The sequence below is a fragment of the Hirundo rustica genome, chromosome 2 (assembly GCF_015227805.2).
Source record: "Hirundo rustica isolate bHirRus1 chromosome 2, bHirRus1.pri.v3, whole genome shotgun sequence".
Lineage (NCBI taxonomy): Eukaryota > Metazoa > Chordata > Aves > Passeriformes > Hirundinidae > Hirundo > Hirundo rustica.
The window spans coordinates 28,867,684-28,883,513 of NC_053451.1; the positions used below are offsets into that span (position 1 = coordinate 28,867,684).

A 15,830-nucleotide genomic window follows, 5' to 3' on the forward strand; every position below is an offset into this window, starting at 1 on the left:
AGCCAAGATTGAGAGAGTTGTGGTTGTTCAGCCTGGAGAAGGCATTGGGGTGACCTTATTGTGGCATTCTAGTACCCAAATGGGCTAAAAGAGCGCTGGAGGGGGACTTTTTGACAAGGGCACGCAGTGGGAGGACAAGGGGAAATGACTTCAAGCTGAAAGAGGTCAGGTTTAATTTAGATATTAGGAACAATTCTTTACTGTGAGGGTGGTAAGGCACCAGAACAGATTGCACAGAGGAGTTGGGAGTTCCCCATCCCTTGAATAGTTCAAGGCCAGATTGGGTGGGACTTTGAGCACCTGGTCTAGTGGAAGATGTCCCTGTCCATGCCATGGGGGAATGGAATGATATCTAATGTCCCTTTCAACCCAAATAATTCTATGATCCATAAGGAATAAAAGCAAACAAACCCAACCCACAAAGAAAACGCCATAAATATTTCCAATAACAACCCCCCAACCCCACCCTGTGGTGTTCTGCTTTGTTTAGTGACTTACTTCCTTGTGCATAAAGCACCATATAAAGTGAGATTAACGGCATTAAAATCCATTTAGTTCTCAATCCAATAACACTAGGACAGATTGTCAGTGAGAACCAGGAACTAATTTCTTTCTGTCAATACTGGGAGTATTTGTTCAGAGATCCTTTACCATGTTTTTGTAGTAGCACAAAAAGCATGGTAAAGGATTCCATCATGCATCATTCCATCCTACGTTGCCTTTTGCTTTTCCTCGAAGCCACGAAAAGCCCCTCTGCCAGCTTTGGTGCCCTGCAGGGGTCACTTAGGTGCTCACAGTTGGCTGCATCGCTCTGTACATAGTTGAGGTACACTCAGACTTGGTCTTTGTGATGCCTTCGTGGCTCACACATTTGGTCAAAGGTGCTTTCCGAGTCTGCAGGTGCTGAGAAAAATGGGAATGTTTAGTTCATGATTCATTTTGTCATTGCACATAATTTTTTTTTTTCCAGAAACACAACTAAATAATTTAATTAGTGAAACTTATTAGCAAGCTAAGAGGGATGAATGTTGTTCAATGGCAGTGCAAATCCATTCTACTCTAGGCTTTTTTAGTCCCTCTTTCAAGCATTCCTTACATTGGTGTGCTCATTCTTCCTCCCTCCTCTTTACCGGGCAGTGGACACAGTGGTTCAGGAGTGGAAAGGGGTTTTCCCTTTTCCAGCACCACCGAACTGTAGGCTGTCACTGCAACACATAAAAACATGTCCTAAAGGTGTGATTTGCCTGTTCAGAAAAGGAACTCATCATTTAGCTACTGCTGTAAAGTGAGGGCCTCTTTCTCTTTAAAACCCCAAAATTTCAATTTACAAATTTCAATTGCTCTTCTTCTAGCTTCTGCAGAGCAGCAAAACAACGGGCCACATGGAAAAACTAGCAAAGCCTCAAATATTTTATGCTGGCTTAGTTTTGTGATCTGGCGCACCATAGGTTCAACCAGTGCACCAGTGAAAGAGATAAAACATGAGGATTTGGCTGGATCTGGTGTACAGGCTGCTGGTTTTGCAGGTATGGACTATCTCCCTTCCCAGTTCCCCATCTTCTCCAGTCACTTCCTAGCTGACAGAGCAGGGGTGCCTCAAGTGATCTAATGGATCCTATTGCTTTCTCCTGCTGCAAAACAGCTTTCTGGTGCACTGGCCAATGAATGTCTGAAAATATATTAGAGTGAACCTGCAAAGAGGAAAAAAAAATTGCCACTGCAGATCTGCCAGAGCCTCCTGTCCCTGCTTTAGCAGCTCTGCCTCCCTGTAGCTGCTCTAATGACTACATAGGTGAGAAGCAGGAAGAGAATTTAATAAAACCCTACCTAAATGCCACCTCTGTCAAGTGGATATCACCCAACAAAGCCCTTTGGAATATTAACATTGTTTATTATATTTGCTTCACAGGTAAAGATAATGTATATTGCAGCAGGTAGAAAAATTCTACAGCTTGCATGTCACAAAGTACTTTGATATTTTTATTACTCTGATTCATCTACCTGGAGGAGAAGGACAAACGAGAACCAAAGTTCTAAGGTTTTATCAAGGGATTATGCTTCAACAGACTTTTGACCCAAAGCAATAACATGACTGGTTGTAGAAAGATCAAAATTTAAATAAATTAGTTAATGATTTTTGTTCACTCATTGACCATTTCTCAGTTTTGTTGACTGGGGTGTTTCACAAGACTTCCGTGCAAGCTATAAAAGAAAGCAGGTGAGACGCCCTTCCCAAACGGCAGCCGTGCACTGGAGGAATTGCCCTCAGCTCTCCCCAGCCCTGCAGCTGACATCCAGGTAAGAGGCACACTTTGTGCAGGAGAATGGGAAGGGTTTCTTGGGCAGCTGCTGTGAGATGCAGGGCAAGGGAAGGAGGCTTTAGTGTTGGGGAGAGAGCTGCAGCACAGACGGGTGTGGTAGGGTCTGCTGTGTGCACGTGCAGAGACTGGACCCATCTTTAGGGGAGGAGGAGATGGCTGCTGCAGGACAAACCAGCCTTAGCAGGGGAGAGGGTGGAGGGGGCCAGTGTTACACCATTGTCAGAGGTAAAAATGAAAATATTCTACAAATTTATCTTGGACGGGGCATCTTTATGTTCTATCAGCAAAATTAAATGGGTCTTTATTCATACTTTTTCTACAGGTAGGAAGTAATTGTAGCAGTGCTTAATCAGTCAGTGAGTCCGAGTTCAGGTCCTCTCAGCTTCCGTATATGCTTTTAAATCTGTGAAAAAATATGTGGTTTTAATCACGTAGAGGTTTTTTTTCTAAGAAAGCGAGGTTTAAGTGATTCAGATTTTTAAATGATGCACATATATTGAAGTATTACTATGGCTTTTAATCTTACTGGGCTTACCTGTCTTTCCCCATCTCTTCTCAGAATCAGGTAGAGGAATGGCTTTTTTTGTCCCACTTATTTGCCCTGAAATCTAAATCTTTGTTTCAGTAACTGTTACATGATTTAGAGAGGGAGCTGTTACCATAACTGACCACTCATTAATATTCCTGCAGCTGTTACTAATAAACACTTGTGGTTTTTTAACTGAACTCAGATGACTGGGGAATTAGATATGTGTATTGGTAGTAGTGTTAGGAAAAGACATTTAAAACCTGAAATTTAGTCTGAGTTAAAGAGCTGATGCTTACAACTTGATTGTTTCTCAGTGTATGTCATGAGAAGGAATCTCTTGATTTCAGTAAAATTCCACGTAAAAAGAGAAATAAGTTCTAGTTCTAGTTAATTTAAAGTTCATTTCTGCCCTTAAAAAGATAGGTTTTTTCCACCTATTTTAAGTTTAAAAAATCACTTTTTTTCAGAAATCAAATTCATGTCTCACTGCTTTTATATTGCATTCTGTGTGGCTTGTGAAACCTACTCCAAACAATGAGTTCCAGTTTCTAAAATATTTTTCAACTGCAGCATCAATTATCAATAGAAAGATTTTTCACTAGTTGTATATTTTATTTTGTTATACTTTAGGGTATACCAATAAGATCTTAAACAAAATGCTCAGGTGTCCCTTGCACATATACATATTAAATGAAACGGGACTGTTGCGATGTATAAATCTAATTTTTCTTTTTTCCTCCAAACTGGAATTTCTATGTCATGTCCTCACTCTTTCACAGCTGCTGCTGTTTTTATCTTCTGCTAAAATTGTTTTACATTTCCTTTTTACCTTTTGAACCCTCTGGTTTCCAGCATTTCACGTCTGGTGTGTAAAGGCCTCTTACAAGCATTGTTTGTTTTCTGTTTTTGTTTTCTATAGGCTGCCATCCAACTCCTACAGCAGAAAATCCAAATCCCAGTGGCTCTGCTGAGATGGGAAAAATCATTGTTTACGAGCATGCTAACTTCCAGGGCATGTCCAAGGAATTCCACACCAACATTGCCAACCTCAAAGATGCAGATTGGAATGATTGTATCTCCTCAGTGAGAGTAATCGGCCATCCTTGGGTGGCTTATCAGCATGCAAACTATAAAGGACAGTTACTGGTCCTTGAGGAGGGAGATCATGACTTTGTTGGCAAAAAGATGAACGACAGGATCAGTTCTCTGCAAGTGATCACTGAAAATCTGCACAACCCCGAGATCACTCTCTATGAACATGCTGATTACCAAGGGAAGAGCAGAATAATAAGAGAAGCAACCAATCTGGCTAGGGGACATGACAATGACAGCACATCTTCCCACAAAGTCCAGAGAGGTGTCTGGCTGCTGTGTGAAAACAGCGATGGAAGTGGATTTCAGTACATTGCACGAGAACACGAGCACCTTCCAAATTATAAGGCAATCAAGTTCAACGACAAGCTTTCTTTCCTGCGTCCACTTCGCCCTGGCTGTGGCTGTTAGAATGCAAATCCTGCAGCGCAGAGAAAAGATGCAGCACCAGCAAGAAACCTGAGACCTTGTTCTCTGCCTCTGCTTGTGTCACTTTCTCCCCAGTGTCACAGGACCACCGAACATGAGAGCTCTCCTGCCCCACAAATGGCCTCTGCCATTGTCTGTAATCCATCTTGTGTTGGTGCCAATAAAGAATCTTTTGCAATCAGCAGTGGGTTTATTTTATGCACTTATATTTAGTGTAGGTAAACATTTCATTTTTGTGTGTATGCAGAGAATGTTTCGTGCAGTCACTTCCAAACATTTTTCTCTTCTGCAGAATTTTATCTCCTTCCAGTTTCACTGGACAGAAACATTGCAACCAGGCTAAAGAGCTTGGTAAGCATTTTGATTATTGCTGTGATGTTGGGCCAACTCTCACCTGTAGCCTGTATTTAACTACCCCATGAATTATTGTATCTCAAGGCATTGTTCATAGAATCCTATGAAGTCTGTGGTTGGGGGGTGCCTTAAAGATCATCTCATTCCAACCCTCCTGCCATGGGCAGTGACATCTTCCACTAGACCAGGTTGCTCAAAGTCCCATCGAACCTGGCCTTGAATACTTCCAGGGACAAGAAATCCACAACCCCTCTAAACAACCTGTTTTACCTTCACAGTAAAGAACTTTTTCATAACACCTAATCTAAGTCTCTGCTCTTTTAATGGATGGAATGTTCAAAAACATTCCATCCTCCTCCTATTATTAGCTGCCCACTTAAAAAGCTGCTCCTGCTCTTTCTTACAAGCCCCCTTCAAGAAGTGGAAGGCTGCAATGAGGCCTTCCTGGAGCCTTCTCTTCTCTGGGATGAACAACCCCAGATTTCTTAGCCTGCCTTCATAGGAGAGGTGCTCCCATTCCATGACCATCTCCCAGTCTGTGCTCATGTCTGGGATTGCTCTGACCCAGATGCAGCACCTCGCACTCGGGCTTGTTGAACTTCATGAGATAAGTATGGAATCACTTCCCAAGTTTGTCCAGGTCCCTCTAGATGGAATCCCATAATTTTGTTGTGTCAGCTTTGTGACATCTGCAAACTTGCTGGGATGTCATTGATAAAGATCTTAAAAAGCACTGATCCTAGAACAGAGCCCTGATGGATACCAGTTTTCACCGGTCTCCTTCTGGACATAGAACCACTGACCACAACTCTCTGGCTCTCTGGCTATTTCCCAAAGAGTCCACCCTTCAAACCCATGTATCTCAGTTTGGAGACAAGGATGGCACATGGGACCCTGTCAGGGTTCTCAAGGAAGTCAATGTATGTGAGTGACATTGTTCGGTTTCCCTTTGTTGACGGCCACAATCCCTCCATCACAGATGGCCACCAGATTGGTCAGGCATAATCTGCCCTTAGTAAAGCCATGCTGGCTGTCTTGGATCATCTTCTTGTCTTGCATGTGCCTAAGAATTGCTTCCATGGGGATCTGCTCCATGATCTTCACTGGCATAGAGGTGAGACTCACTGGTCTGTACTTCCCCAGATCTTCCTTTCTCCCCTTTTTAAAAAAAAGAGTGATTTTTCCTTTCTTCTGTTCACCAAGGATTTCACCTGAAGGCCATGACTTTTCAAATATGACGGAGGGTGTCTTGGACACAGCAGCCCTCGGGATCCTGGGATGCACGTCATCCAGTCCCATAGACTTGCGTCTATTCAGCTTCATCAAGTGGTCTCAAACCTGCTCTTCACTTACAGTGGGAGGAATTTCGTTCCCCCAGTCACTAGCCATAACTTCAGCCACTCCAGAGACATGGGAAACCTGACTTCCAGTGAAGACTGAAGCAAGGAACGCACTGAGTACCTCGGCCATCTTCACATCCATCACCACCTGTTCTTCCCTCTTGTTTATTGGCAGAGAGTGGGGGTTACACTCCACTTGGTCTTTATTTTCTGCCCAGTGTTCTTGCAGAAGCCCTGATATGTCAGTCCACACAGGCAGGCAACTGGGACAACTACAAGCTTGTGACTAGAACGCAAAGAGTAAAATTATTTCCATTTCCATTGGCTTATGAACACCCAGACTATACAGGCCAGTTACTCTGGTGCTTGAGGAGGGACAACACAGCTTTGTTGATGAAAGATGAAGGATAGGATCAGCTCTCTGCTGAAAATCTGCACAAGCCACACATGAAACCCAGAACATGCTGTGCTATCAAATGCTGGGGCTTTGTCCCACTGTGAAATAAAGACTGCAGGCTGTCCTGATGTGTCAGGCACTCGTGTTCCTCTGCTTGGCTCAGGTGGGCAGATGCAATGGGGATAGCTCAGAATCCATGTGTTCTGGGTCACTGCTTACTGCTTTGCAGCCAGTTTCGGGTTTCCTTGCTCTGTTCATCAAAGTGGGATTTCCAAATTCAATTCCAAGAGCATCTGGCATTCTCCCTACTCTAGAACGCATGTTTTATAGTGGCGAGTCAACTGGCAAATGTCACCTTCTGCCCAAAACAGACTGTGGAAGAAATGATTTTGGAAGCCTTACTGAAGTGCCTTGGTCATGCCTGAGAGATCCCTTTGAGAGTCTCAGCATGATAATGATGTTACATAGGCACTGTTAACAGCAGGGAGGTTATTTTGGATGTCTTTAACTATATTTCCTTGGAAATACACTTAATGATATTTCCTTTTTGAAATTCACCATTTCTTAGAGAGGAAAGAAGGTATTCTCTTATTTTCTTGGCAGATGTAACTGAGAAGTTTCTTACAGCCAGGAGGTCTCTGAAGCAGATAGCTCTGAGCTTTCCCCTCTGCTTCTCCTGGGCAAAGAAAATAGTACATTACCTCCCAAAGCTGCTGTCACTCTGATTTTAATCAGTTGACATTCCTGTCAGGCTCTGTCTCTCCTGGTTGCCAGAGAGGGGATTTTCTTTACTTTGAGGGTTGTGAGGAGGTGATCTAGCTGCCCTGGGGGTGCAGTGTAGTGCAGTGCAGTGCAGACCAGCTGGCATTTTCCACACTGCTCAGATGGCAGTACCCTTGGAATCATGATCTCCGGTCATCCTCACCCCTTACCCTCACGGCAAATTTTAGGAGGCCTCTCAGAAGGATACATCACCAACCATGGCTTTCCTTACTGTACTTCTCACACAATGTTTTTATCCCTATAAAACCGCTCAGTGCAATATTCTTGCCCAGTAAAGACTAAAGCATTGGCACCTCAGTCTGCCTGCCAACCCAGGAATAAAGTGTGTCTGGAGGCCCCAAACCCTGCTGAACTACACATGGTATTAAAAAGAGTAAAATGACTGCTTGTGAAATCAACAGTCAGGAAAAAAAAAAAAAACCCTTTACAGAGAGAATTATTAATCCACAGTGCAAATGGACATTTGAAGGGAATGCAGCGTAAGGAAGGCTTGTAACCAGTGGTGTTCCGAAAGGAGGAGTCTAGCGCAGAAAGCTTAGGCACTCTGGCTGTAACAGAGAGGTGACACATACACAGAGTCAACTTTTCTCGGCTTGATCAGAAACATCCTCAGAGCAGGTTCAGGCCTGTTTGGGTAAACACAGAATATAAAATGTGGGCTTAAAGTCAGATCTTGTATGCCCAGGAAAGGGCGATGTTACACATTAACCATTTATATTATTTTTTTATGATGTCTTTGTTTCCTTGTGTCAGGGCTCTGGTGCAGCTCCTTGGGATCAGCCTTGTGAGTGAGCCACTGTGACTCTTCACCTGCAGTGCAGCTCCATCACCCAAGCAGCCCACCATCAGAGGAGCGGAAGGAAACCAGCAGACAGGATATTCTGCTGCACATGCCTTAATCTATGTTTTTTTTGGCTAGATGATTTAACATTCACTCGGGGAAACGCAAGCTCTTTTCCAAGTACAGAATTCTCAAACTTGCTGTTTGCAAGCTAGCAAGTTTTAACTGTGGCTTTCTTCCCGACATATCTCATCTGGTACTGGGATTCCCACAGCATGAATTTACAGCATCTTTTAATGTATCCAACACTGAAAAGCCACTGTGGGAAGCAGTGCTGAAGCAACTTATTTTTTTTTTCCCATATGCATCTTCAAACACATCTTCTCTTTACCCAACAACAGAGCTTCCCCACTTTCAATTCAGCTGCTGATGCTTCCTTTAGCTTTTTCTTGGTTTTCTTTGTCAGAATATTCCTCCCCCTTACACTGCTGTGTTCTCTTGGTAGTGCCTTATTGACTCTGTTAATCAGAGCAATACTACAGCAAAGTTTAAATGAGATTCTCCGTCCTTGTAAATCAAACCTCAAAAAATGCAAAGCATGTTGCTGACAAAAGCAGCAATGAGAGACCTTCCTTCAGAGATGAATAGATGCCATCAGGAAAAGAAATGTGACACGGTGAAATGTGTGCAGCTGGTTTCTCCTATAAGGAATTCCCCTCCTGGGAGCAAAGTTGTTTTTGCTATTTACACAGTCCCAAAACCCAGTCCACTGAACAGTCTCCCCAGCAAATCGACATGTTTCCAGTTCAGAAGGAAGGAAGTTGTGGGGAACCATGTCAAAGGCCTTGCAGAAATCCAGGTAGATGACACCTGTAGCCCTTCTCCACTGAAATGGTCACTCCATTGCACAAGGCCAATAGGTTATTTGGGCTGGACTTGCCTTCGCCGAAGCTGTGCTGGCTGTCTCAAATGACTTGCCTGTCTTTCATGTGCCTACAAATACAGAAAGAGATAACAAGCAGGAAGCTGTTTGAGTTACTTAATTGTTAGCACACCTCCTTGCTGAATCATCCTAAGTGAGCAAGCCAATGGTTAAGTGAGTAGGTGAATACTCTGATAAAAGACAAGAAATCTTTATAGATCTCTTGTCCCTTGAGAAAGTACCATCCCTTGGAGCAGTAGTACTCTGCTGCTGGCACCTAGATGCCTGAGCTGTCATGCATACAGTGAGTACATGATAAACCTTATCAGGATCAGTGGAAACCATGAACAAATGGTGACCCCCAAGGGTCCTTACTGCAGCCCCTGCTGTTAGATATATTCCTTGATGTCAGAGACATGGGTTCAGGTGCACTCTCAGCAAGTTTGCAGGTGACACCAAGCTGAGTGGTGCACTGCTGTGCCAGAAGGAAGGGACTGTTAAGAAGGACCTCGAGAAGCTTGAGAAATGGCCCAATGTGAGCCCCATAAATTTCAGTGAGGCTGAGCGCAAGACCCTGCGACTGGATGTCAGAGCAATCACCAGGAGCAGTGTAGGCTGAGGAATGAATGGGCTGGGGGCCAGCCCTGTGGAGAAGGAACAGAGAACACTGGTGGATGAAAAACTGGACATGACCTGATGCCACCTGGAAAGCCAGCTGTATCCTGGGCTGCATAAAGTGTAGTTTGCAGTGTGAGGGAGAGGATTCTTCCCTTCTAATCTGCTGTGGTGAGACTCTGCCTGGAGTACTGCATGCAGCTTTGGGGTTTCCTGAACAAGAGAGACACAGACATGTTACAGCAGGTCTAGAGCTGGGCCATTAAAATGGTCAGAGGGCTGGAGGACATCTAACCAAGAAGAGCAGAGATTGTTGGAGTTGTTCAGCCTAGAGAAGACAATGCTTCTGGGAGACCTTATTGCGGTGTTTCAAAATGTAATGGGGCTTATAAGAAAGGCACAGAGACTTTTTACTATGGCCTTTCAAGCTAAAAGAGCGTAGGTTCAGGCTAGACATTAGGAAGAAATTCTTCGCTGTGAGGGTGGTGAGACACTGGAAAAGGTTGTCTAGAGAAGATGTGGGTGCCCCACCCTTGGATCTTCCCCCTTAGTCAGTTTGTGGGCACCACCAGCTTGGCTGTGAGTGCTGTGTGCTGGAGGGTAAGAAGGCTCTGCAGAGGGATCAATGGGCTGAGGTTCAACAAGGCTGAGGGCCAAGTCCTGCCCTGTGGTCCCAAAACCCCCATGCATGGTAGGCAGCAGCTGAACATGAGCCAGCTGTGCCCAGGTGGCCAAGAAGGCCAATGGCACCTGGCCTGTGTCAACAATGGTGTGGCCAGCAGGACCAGGGCAGAGATTGTCCCCAACACTGTGCTTGGCACTGCTGATGCCACAGCTGGAGTGCTGTGTCCAGTTCGGGGTACTCACTGCAAGAAAGACATGGAGGGGCTGGAGTGAGTCCAGAGAAGGAAGTGAGCTGGTGAAGGGTCTGGAGCACAGGTCTGATGAGGAACAGCCAAAGGAGCAGGGGGTGTTCCAATTAATGTGTTCCAATTTCTGTGGTTCAGATGGCTACTGAAGAAGGACAAACATGAAGCCAAGCTCTAAGGCTATCGAGTCACTCACACTTTAAAGCAATGAGATGTCTGGTTCTAAGACATCGAAACCAAGATAGAATATTTAATGAGTTTTGATCCCTGAGCATGATATCAACCACTCCCTGTTCCTTGGAATTTGGTATTTCACACTTTCACTTCTGTGCAAGTATAAATGGAAGCAGATAAGAAGCCCCTCACAAACAGCAGCCCTGCACTGGAGGGATTGCCCTCAGCTCTCCCCAGCCCTGCAGCTGACATCCAGGTAAGAGGCACACTTTGTGCAGGAGAATGGGAAGGGTTCTTGGGCAGCTGCTGTGAGATGCAGGGCAAGGGAAGGAGGCTTTAGTGTTGGGGAGAGAGCTGCAGCACAGACGGGTGTGGTAGGGTCTGCTGTGTGCACGTGCAGAGACTGGACCCATCTTTAGGGGAGGAGGAGATGGCTGCTGCAGGACAAACCAGCCTTAGCAGGGGAGAGGGTGGAGGGGGCCAGAGATACACAGCTGTGAGGGGTGAATGTGAGAGTATTTTACAACTTACAGTTGAGAGTATTTTACAACTTACTCTTGGGTATAGACCCGAACCAACACACACCTCTAACTTGAACTGGGTAGTTGTGGAAACATATCAGGTTTTGTTTTCCCTCAAAACTGAAGTTTCTATGCCATACCCTCACTCCTTTCCAGCTGCTGCTATCTTTACTCTCTGCTAAAAATGTTCTACTTTTACTTTTTTCCATCATGCTTCTTATAATTTTGTGGCTGGAGGATAAGGTGTTCTTACAAGCATTGTTTATTTTCTGTGTCCCTTTGTGCAGGCTGTTGTCCAGCTCCTATAGCAAGGAATCCAAACTCCACAAATCCTACTGAGATGGGAAAAATCATCATTTATGAGTATGCCGACTTCCAGGGTTTGTCCAAAGAATTCACCTCTGATATTGCCAGTCTCAAAGATGCAGATTGGAATGATCTTGCCTCCTCAGCTAAAGTAATTGGTCAGCCTTGGGTGGCTTATGAGCGTGAGAACTATGGAGGTCGATTTCTGGTACTTGAGGAGGGAGAACATAACTTTGTTGGTAAAGATATGAATAATACGATCAGTTCTCTGCAGATGATCACTGAAGATCTGAGCAATCCTGAGATCACTCTCTATGAGCATCCCAACTATCAAGGGAAGAGCAGAATAATAACAGAAGCAACCAACCTGGCTGCAGGACACGACAATAACATCATGTCTTCTCACAAAGTCCAGAGAGGTGTCTGGCTGCTGTGTGAGTGCAGAGATGGAAGTGGAATTCAATACCTTGCCCGAGAGCACGAGCACCTTCCAGATTACAATGCAATCAAGTTCAATGACAAGCTTTCTTTCCTGCGTCCCCTTCGCCCTGGCTGTGGCTGTTAGAATGCAAATCCTGCAGCGCTGAGAAAAAATGAAGCCCCAGCAAGAATTTTGGGACCTAGATCTCCACCTCTGCTTGTGTTGCCTTCTGCCCCAGTGGCATAGGGGGGAATGTGAGAGCTCTCTGCTGGGCTGCATTGCAAATCTGTGCTTCTCTATCCTGCCTTGCGCTATTCCCCCACCCCTCAAAAGCAAGGATAATCATGCTGTACCATATGAAAGACTGTCCAAGCTAAGAGAAATACCAGGTGTTTGAAACATTTTGTACCTTCAGGTGGCATTCCAGAGTCCTGGGCTACGGAATGTAGAAGCATTCCATGTTGCTTCTGTTGCTAAGTGAAACAAAAGATGCTAGTACAGAACCAGCACTGCTTCCTTTGTAATTTGCTTTGCAATGCCCTTGTGCTACTGTGGCCCCTGCCATTGTCTGTAGTCCATTTTGCATTGGTGCCATTAAAGAATCTTTTGCAATCAGCAGTGAGTCTGTTTCATGCATCTTTAGTGTAGATAAATATTGCTCTTTCGCGGTTAGATGTCTTTGTGTATCCAGAGAATGCTCCATGCAGTCACCTGCAAATATTTTTCCTGGATGTGTCCTGGAGAATTGTGTCTCCTTCCGGTTTCACTGTTCAGTAACAGTGGGTTCAGGCTTGACTCAAAAAGTCTTGGTGAGCATTTTGATTGTTGCTGATCCTGGTCAAACTCTCCCATGCAGATTGTACCTAGCTATCACATGGTCGGCTGTATCTCAAGGTAGCAGTTGTAGTGATGATGTAGTCTTCTACTGCCCTTAATCACATAATAAACAGAATGTTTTCACTAATTTGAATTCTTTAATCCTAAAGGTAAAACCAGTTTTGCTTTTTAAACCTGCAGTATCTTGATAAGGGAGGAGGGATGACGAGGTATTCCATGATGTGTTTTGCAATGCGCAAGTTCACCTGGACGAGCAGAGTCTCAGCCCTCCTCCATCCCTGCCTAATGACAGCTGCACGCCCTGAGCTGTGCATGGTCACAGCTGTCCCAGGGCAGCTCTGCACTGCAGTGCTCCTCTCCCTCTGGGCTGACCTCCTGTTTGGCACCATTCCCTTGCACCGGCGGCTGGGCTGCTCCCACAGGAGCTGCCCTTGGCCTTTGGGAACCTCCCGAGGTGCGCACGGTGCCGGTGCTGGAGCTTGCCAAGGTCCCTCTGCATGGTCCCTGAGGACAGGGCTGTCTGTGTGTCTGTGTGGCTGTGTGTCTGTGTGTCTGGTGGCTGTGTGTCTGTGTGTCTGTGTGTCTGTGTGGCTGTCTGTGTGGCTGTCTGTGTGGCTGTCTGTGTGTCTGTGTGTCTGTGTGTCTGTGGCTGCCGTGCCCAGCTGAAGCTGTGTTGCCTGTGGGGAGCCTCTCTGCCTCTATCAGCTTCCCGTGTCTTCCTGCAGCCTCTCTTCTATTCCCACCCACCAACACAGCCGTGGCCACTTTCCCAGCATCTCCTGTCCCCTCAGCTCCCTGCAGGAAACATTTTCACAGCAGTACAGTAGCAAACCTTCCTCTTCCACACTGCTTTCTCTGCCCTGGCTTCAGAACCAGCATGGGACAATATCTTCCCATTCCCCATCCTGCTGTGAGCAGCAGCTTGAAGTAGAAACCCCTCAAGGTTCCTTCCACCCTAATTGCTTCTAGGAGTCCAAACACTCTGCCTGGAATGTCCCAGGCACAGCTCCCCCAGCCCCAGAGAGGAGTGCAGCCCTACAAAACAGCAAAGGAAAGGTTCAAGGAAGGATTTGAATACCATGTTTTCAGGAACTTTGCATTTGCTACTGCAAAGCTTTTTTTTAATAGCAAATGATTCTTCTAAGTTTTATCAGTAATAAGAGGATGAAGTAAAGGTGGAGAGGGATTTTGACCCTTCAGTAGACGGAATTACATTTGACAACAGAGCAGGGAAGAACTGCTGCTGAATTGGGAGGGAAGTCTGACGTTGGGGAAATGGAATTTATAAATATCCAACCAGTAATCCCCCAAATTATTGTACACATGACTTGTTGATGACAGTTTTTCATTGAAATTGAACAATGGATGCAATTAGCCAGAAAGTGACGAAGGCTTTTAAATCTTCCTTAGGTTTCCTGACAGAATGATTTATTCTGGAAGGGACCTCCCTAGTCCAAGGCCTTCTTCACAGCAGAGCTACCTCCAAACATGACCAGGTTACTCATGGCCATCTTCAGGAGATTTCTGAACAGCTGCAAGGGTGGAGATTCCCCAGGGTCTCTGGCCTTATTTAGCAGCAGACTGGACTTGATGGCATCCAAAGGTCGCTTTCAACCTGAATTGTCTTATGATCCCACAACCCTCCTGGCTCGCCACATCACTCAAACTCATGACTTAAGGATCAAGGCTGGCAAATGCCAGTGTTACCAGAGCTATATGGTTCCTGAGGACTCTTGGTCTAAATAAAGGGTCTCAGCTGACTATCCCACATTACAGATGTTCATGCTCACAGCAGATTTATTGGCGAGTCCATTGCAAAAATACATCTCTCTTCCCCTCCCTCTTTCTTTGGAGCTTCTCAGGAAAAACACACACGCACCTGCCTCCCACAACACACATACATGTGCCCCCGGCATCTAATGGATTTCTGACTCATTTAGAGTAAGAATCACATCTAGGACACATCACAGGTGCTATCCACAATTGCATTCCTGCTCCACACCTTCCTTCAGAATTCCTGAAAAATTCTCTCTCAGGGAAAGAAAATCTTTCTCCAAAAGAAACTCTTTCTGAGTATTGTGAAAGGATCAGAGAAAATAGCAGCTTCAGCCTATCACAACAAATCTGCCTGCTTTCCTCAAACACAAAAGTTACCATATTTCTCTTTGCATACAACAGCTCTATTACTAACTTAACAGCATTGAATAAATAATTGTTGGAAGCATTTGAGATGCAACAGGTCTACCCCATTTCTTGAGTTTCTTTGTCCTGGCTCATCAGTGATTGAACTTCTAAGCAAAATTTCCCTGTAGGTTTGCCAGTGAGGAGAGCAGCTTGCTGCCAAACCAAGAAAAGCATAACAAGATTGCAAATTGATCCTGTTGGGAGGAGAACTTGCAGGAGTGCTCTGGTGTTTCATTAACAATATCTCTCATGCTTCTCTCAACACTGAGGCTGCTTGGCCACCCTTGCTTTGTTAATGATTTCAGCCACTCGCCCTCTCACACTCACAGAGTTGACTCACTTGACTCACACATCTAAACTCCTTGGAGCAAGGTCTGAGGAAGCAGAGAAGCATCCTGGTCACCTAACTCCAGCTTTCATGTAGTCTGTGAGCAAAGGATTCTCCTGTCTTGGTTTTTCCAACCCAGCTTAAGCCTTTCCTTTACTCATTCCAAAGAGTAGCTGTTGCAGTCACTCTTTCTGTCAAGGTTTCACCCTGCCTCAGGCACGACAGTATTTAATATATGCAGCCACTGAGGTATTACTTTTAGTCCCACCAGAATGGCTTCTTTCTCACTCCTTTCTGTTGCTGGATAAGAAGTTGAAGGGCAGTTGCATACTGCACAGCAGGAGAGCTGCAGGGGCAGGGGAGGGAAGAGTTTATCCCCATCTCCTCTGAACAGAGTACACATCTGCAATGCTGCTTCTGTTTCAGATGCCCTATTAAAAGGTAAATGTGAACAAATTGATGAGGGCCCCGTAGAGGCCACTGGATGGCACTGGAGCATCCCATGAAGCAGGAGAGTCTGAGGAGCCTGGTCCTGCTCAGGCTGGAGAAGACAAGGATAACCCTTATCAGAGGGGGTCAGCAAAAGGACAGCTGGAAAGAGGCTTAAATGGCAACAGGGAAACCCAG

The 15,830-nt window shown here is 45.3% G+C and overlaps 2 protein-coding genes across 2 annotated transcripts; both read left to right on the plus strand.

The window, feature by feature from the left end:
• The first annotated feature begins 3,822 nt into the window (after positions 1 to 3,822).
• On the plus strand, positions 3,823 to 4,381 carry LOC120749585 (epidermal differentiation-specific protein-like). The gene has a single exon (XM_040057130.1). It carries the CDS (start codon positions 3,823 to 3,825, stop codon positions 4,351 to 4,353), a length of 531 nt encoding a protein of 176 aa, XP_039913064.1. The 3' UTR covers positions 4,354 to 4,381.
• Positions 4,382 to 11,467: 7,086 nt separating this feature from the next.
• On the plus strand, positions 11,468 to 11,998 carry LOC120748278 (epidermal differentiation-specific protein-like). The gene has a single exon (XM_040054407.2). It carries the CDS (start codon positions 11,468 to 11,470, stop codon positions 11,996 to 11,998), a length of 531 nt encoding a protein of 176 aa, XP_039910341.1.
• The last annotated feature ends 3,832 nt before the right edge of the window (positions 11,999 to 15,830 follow it).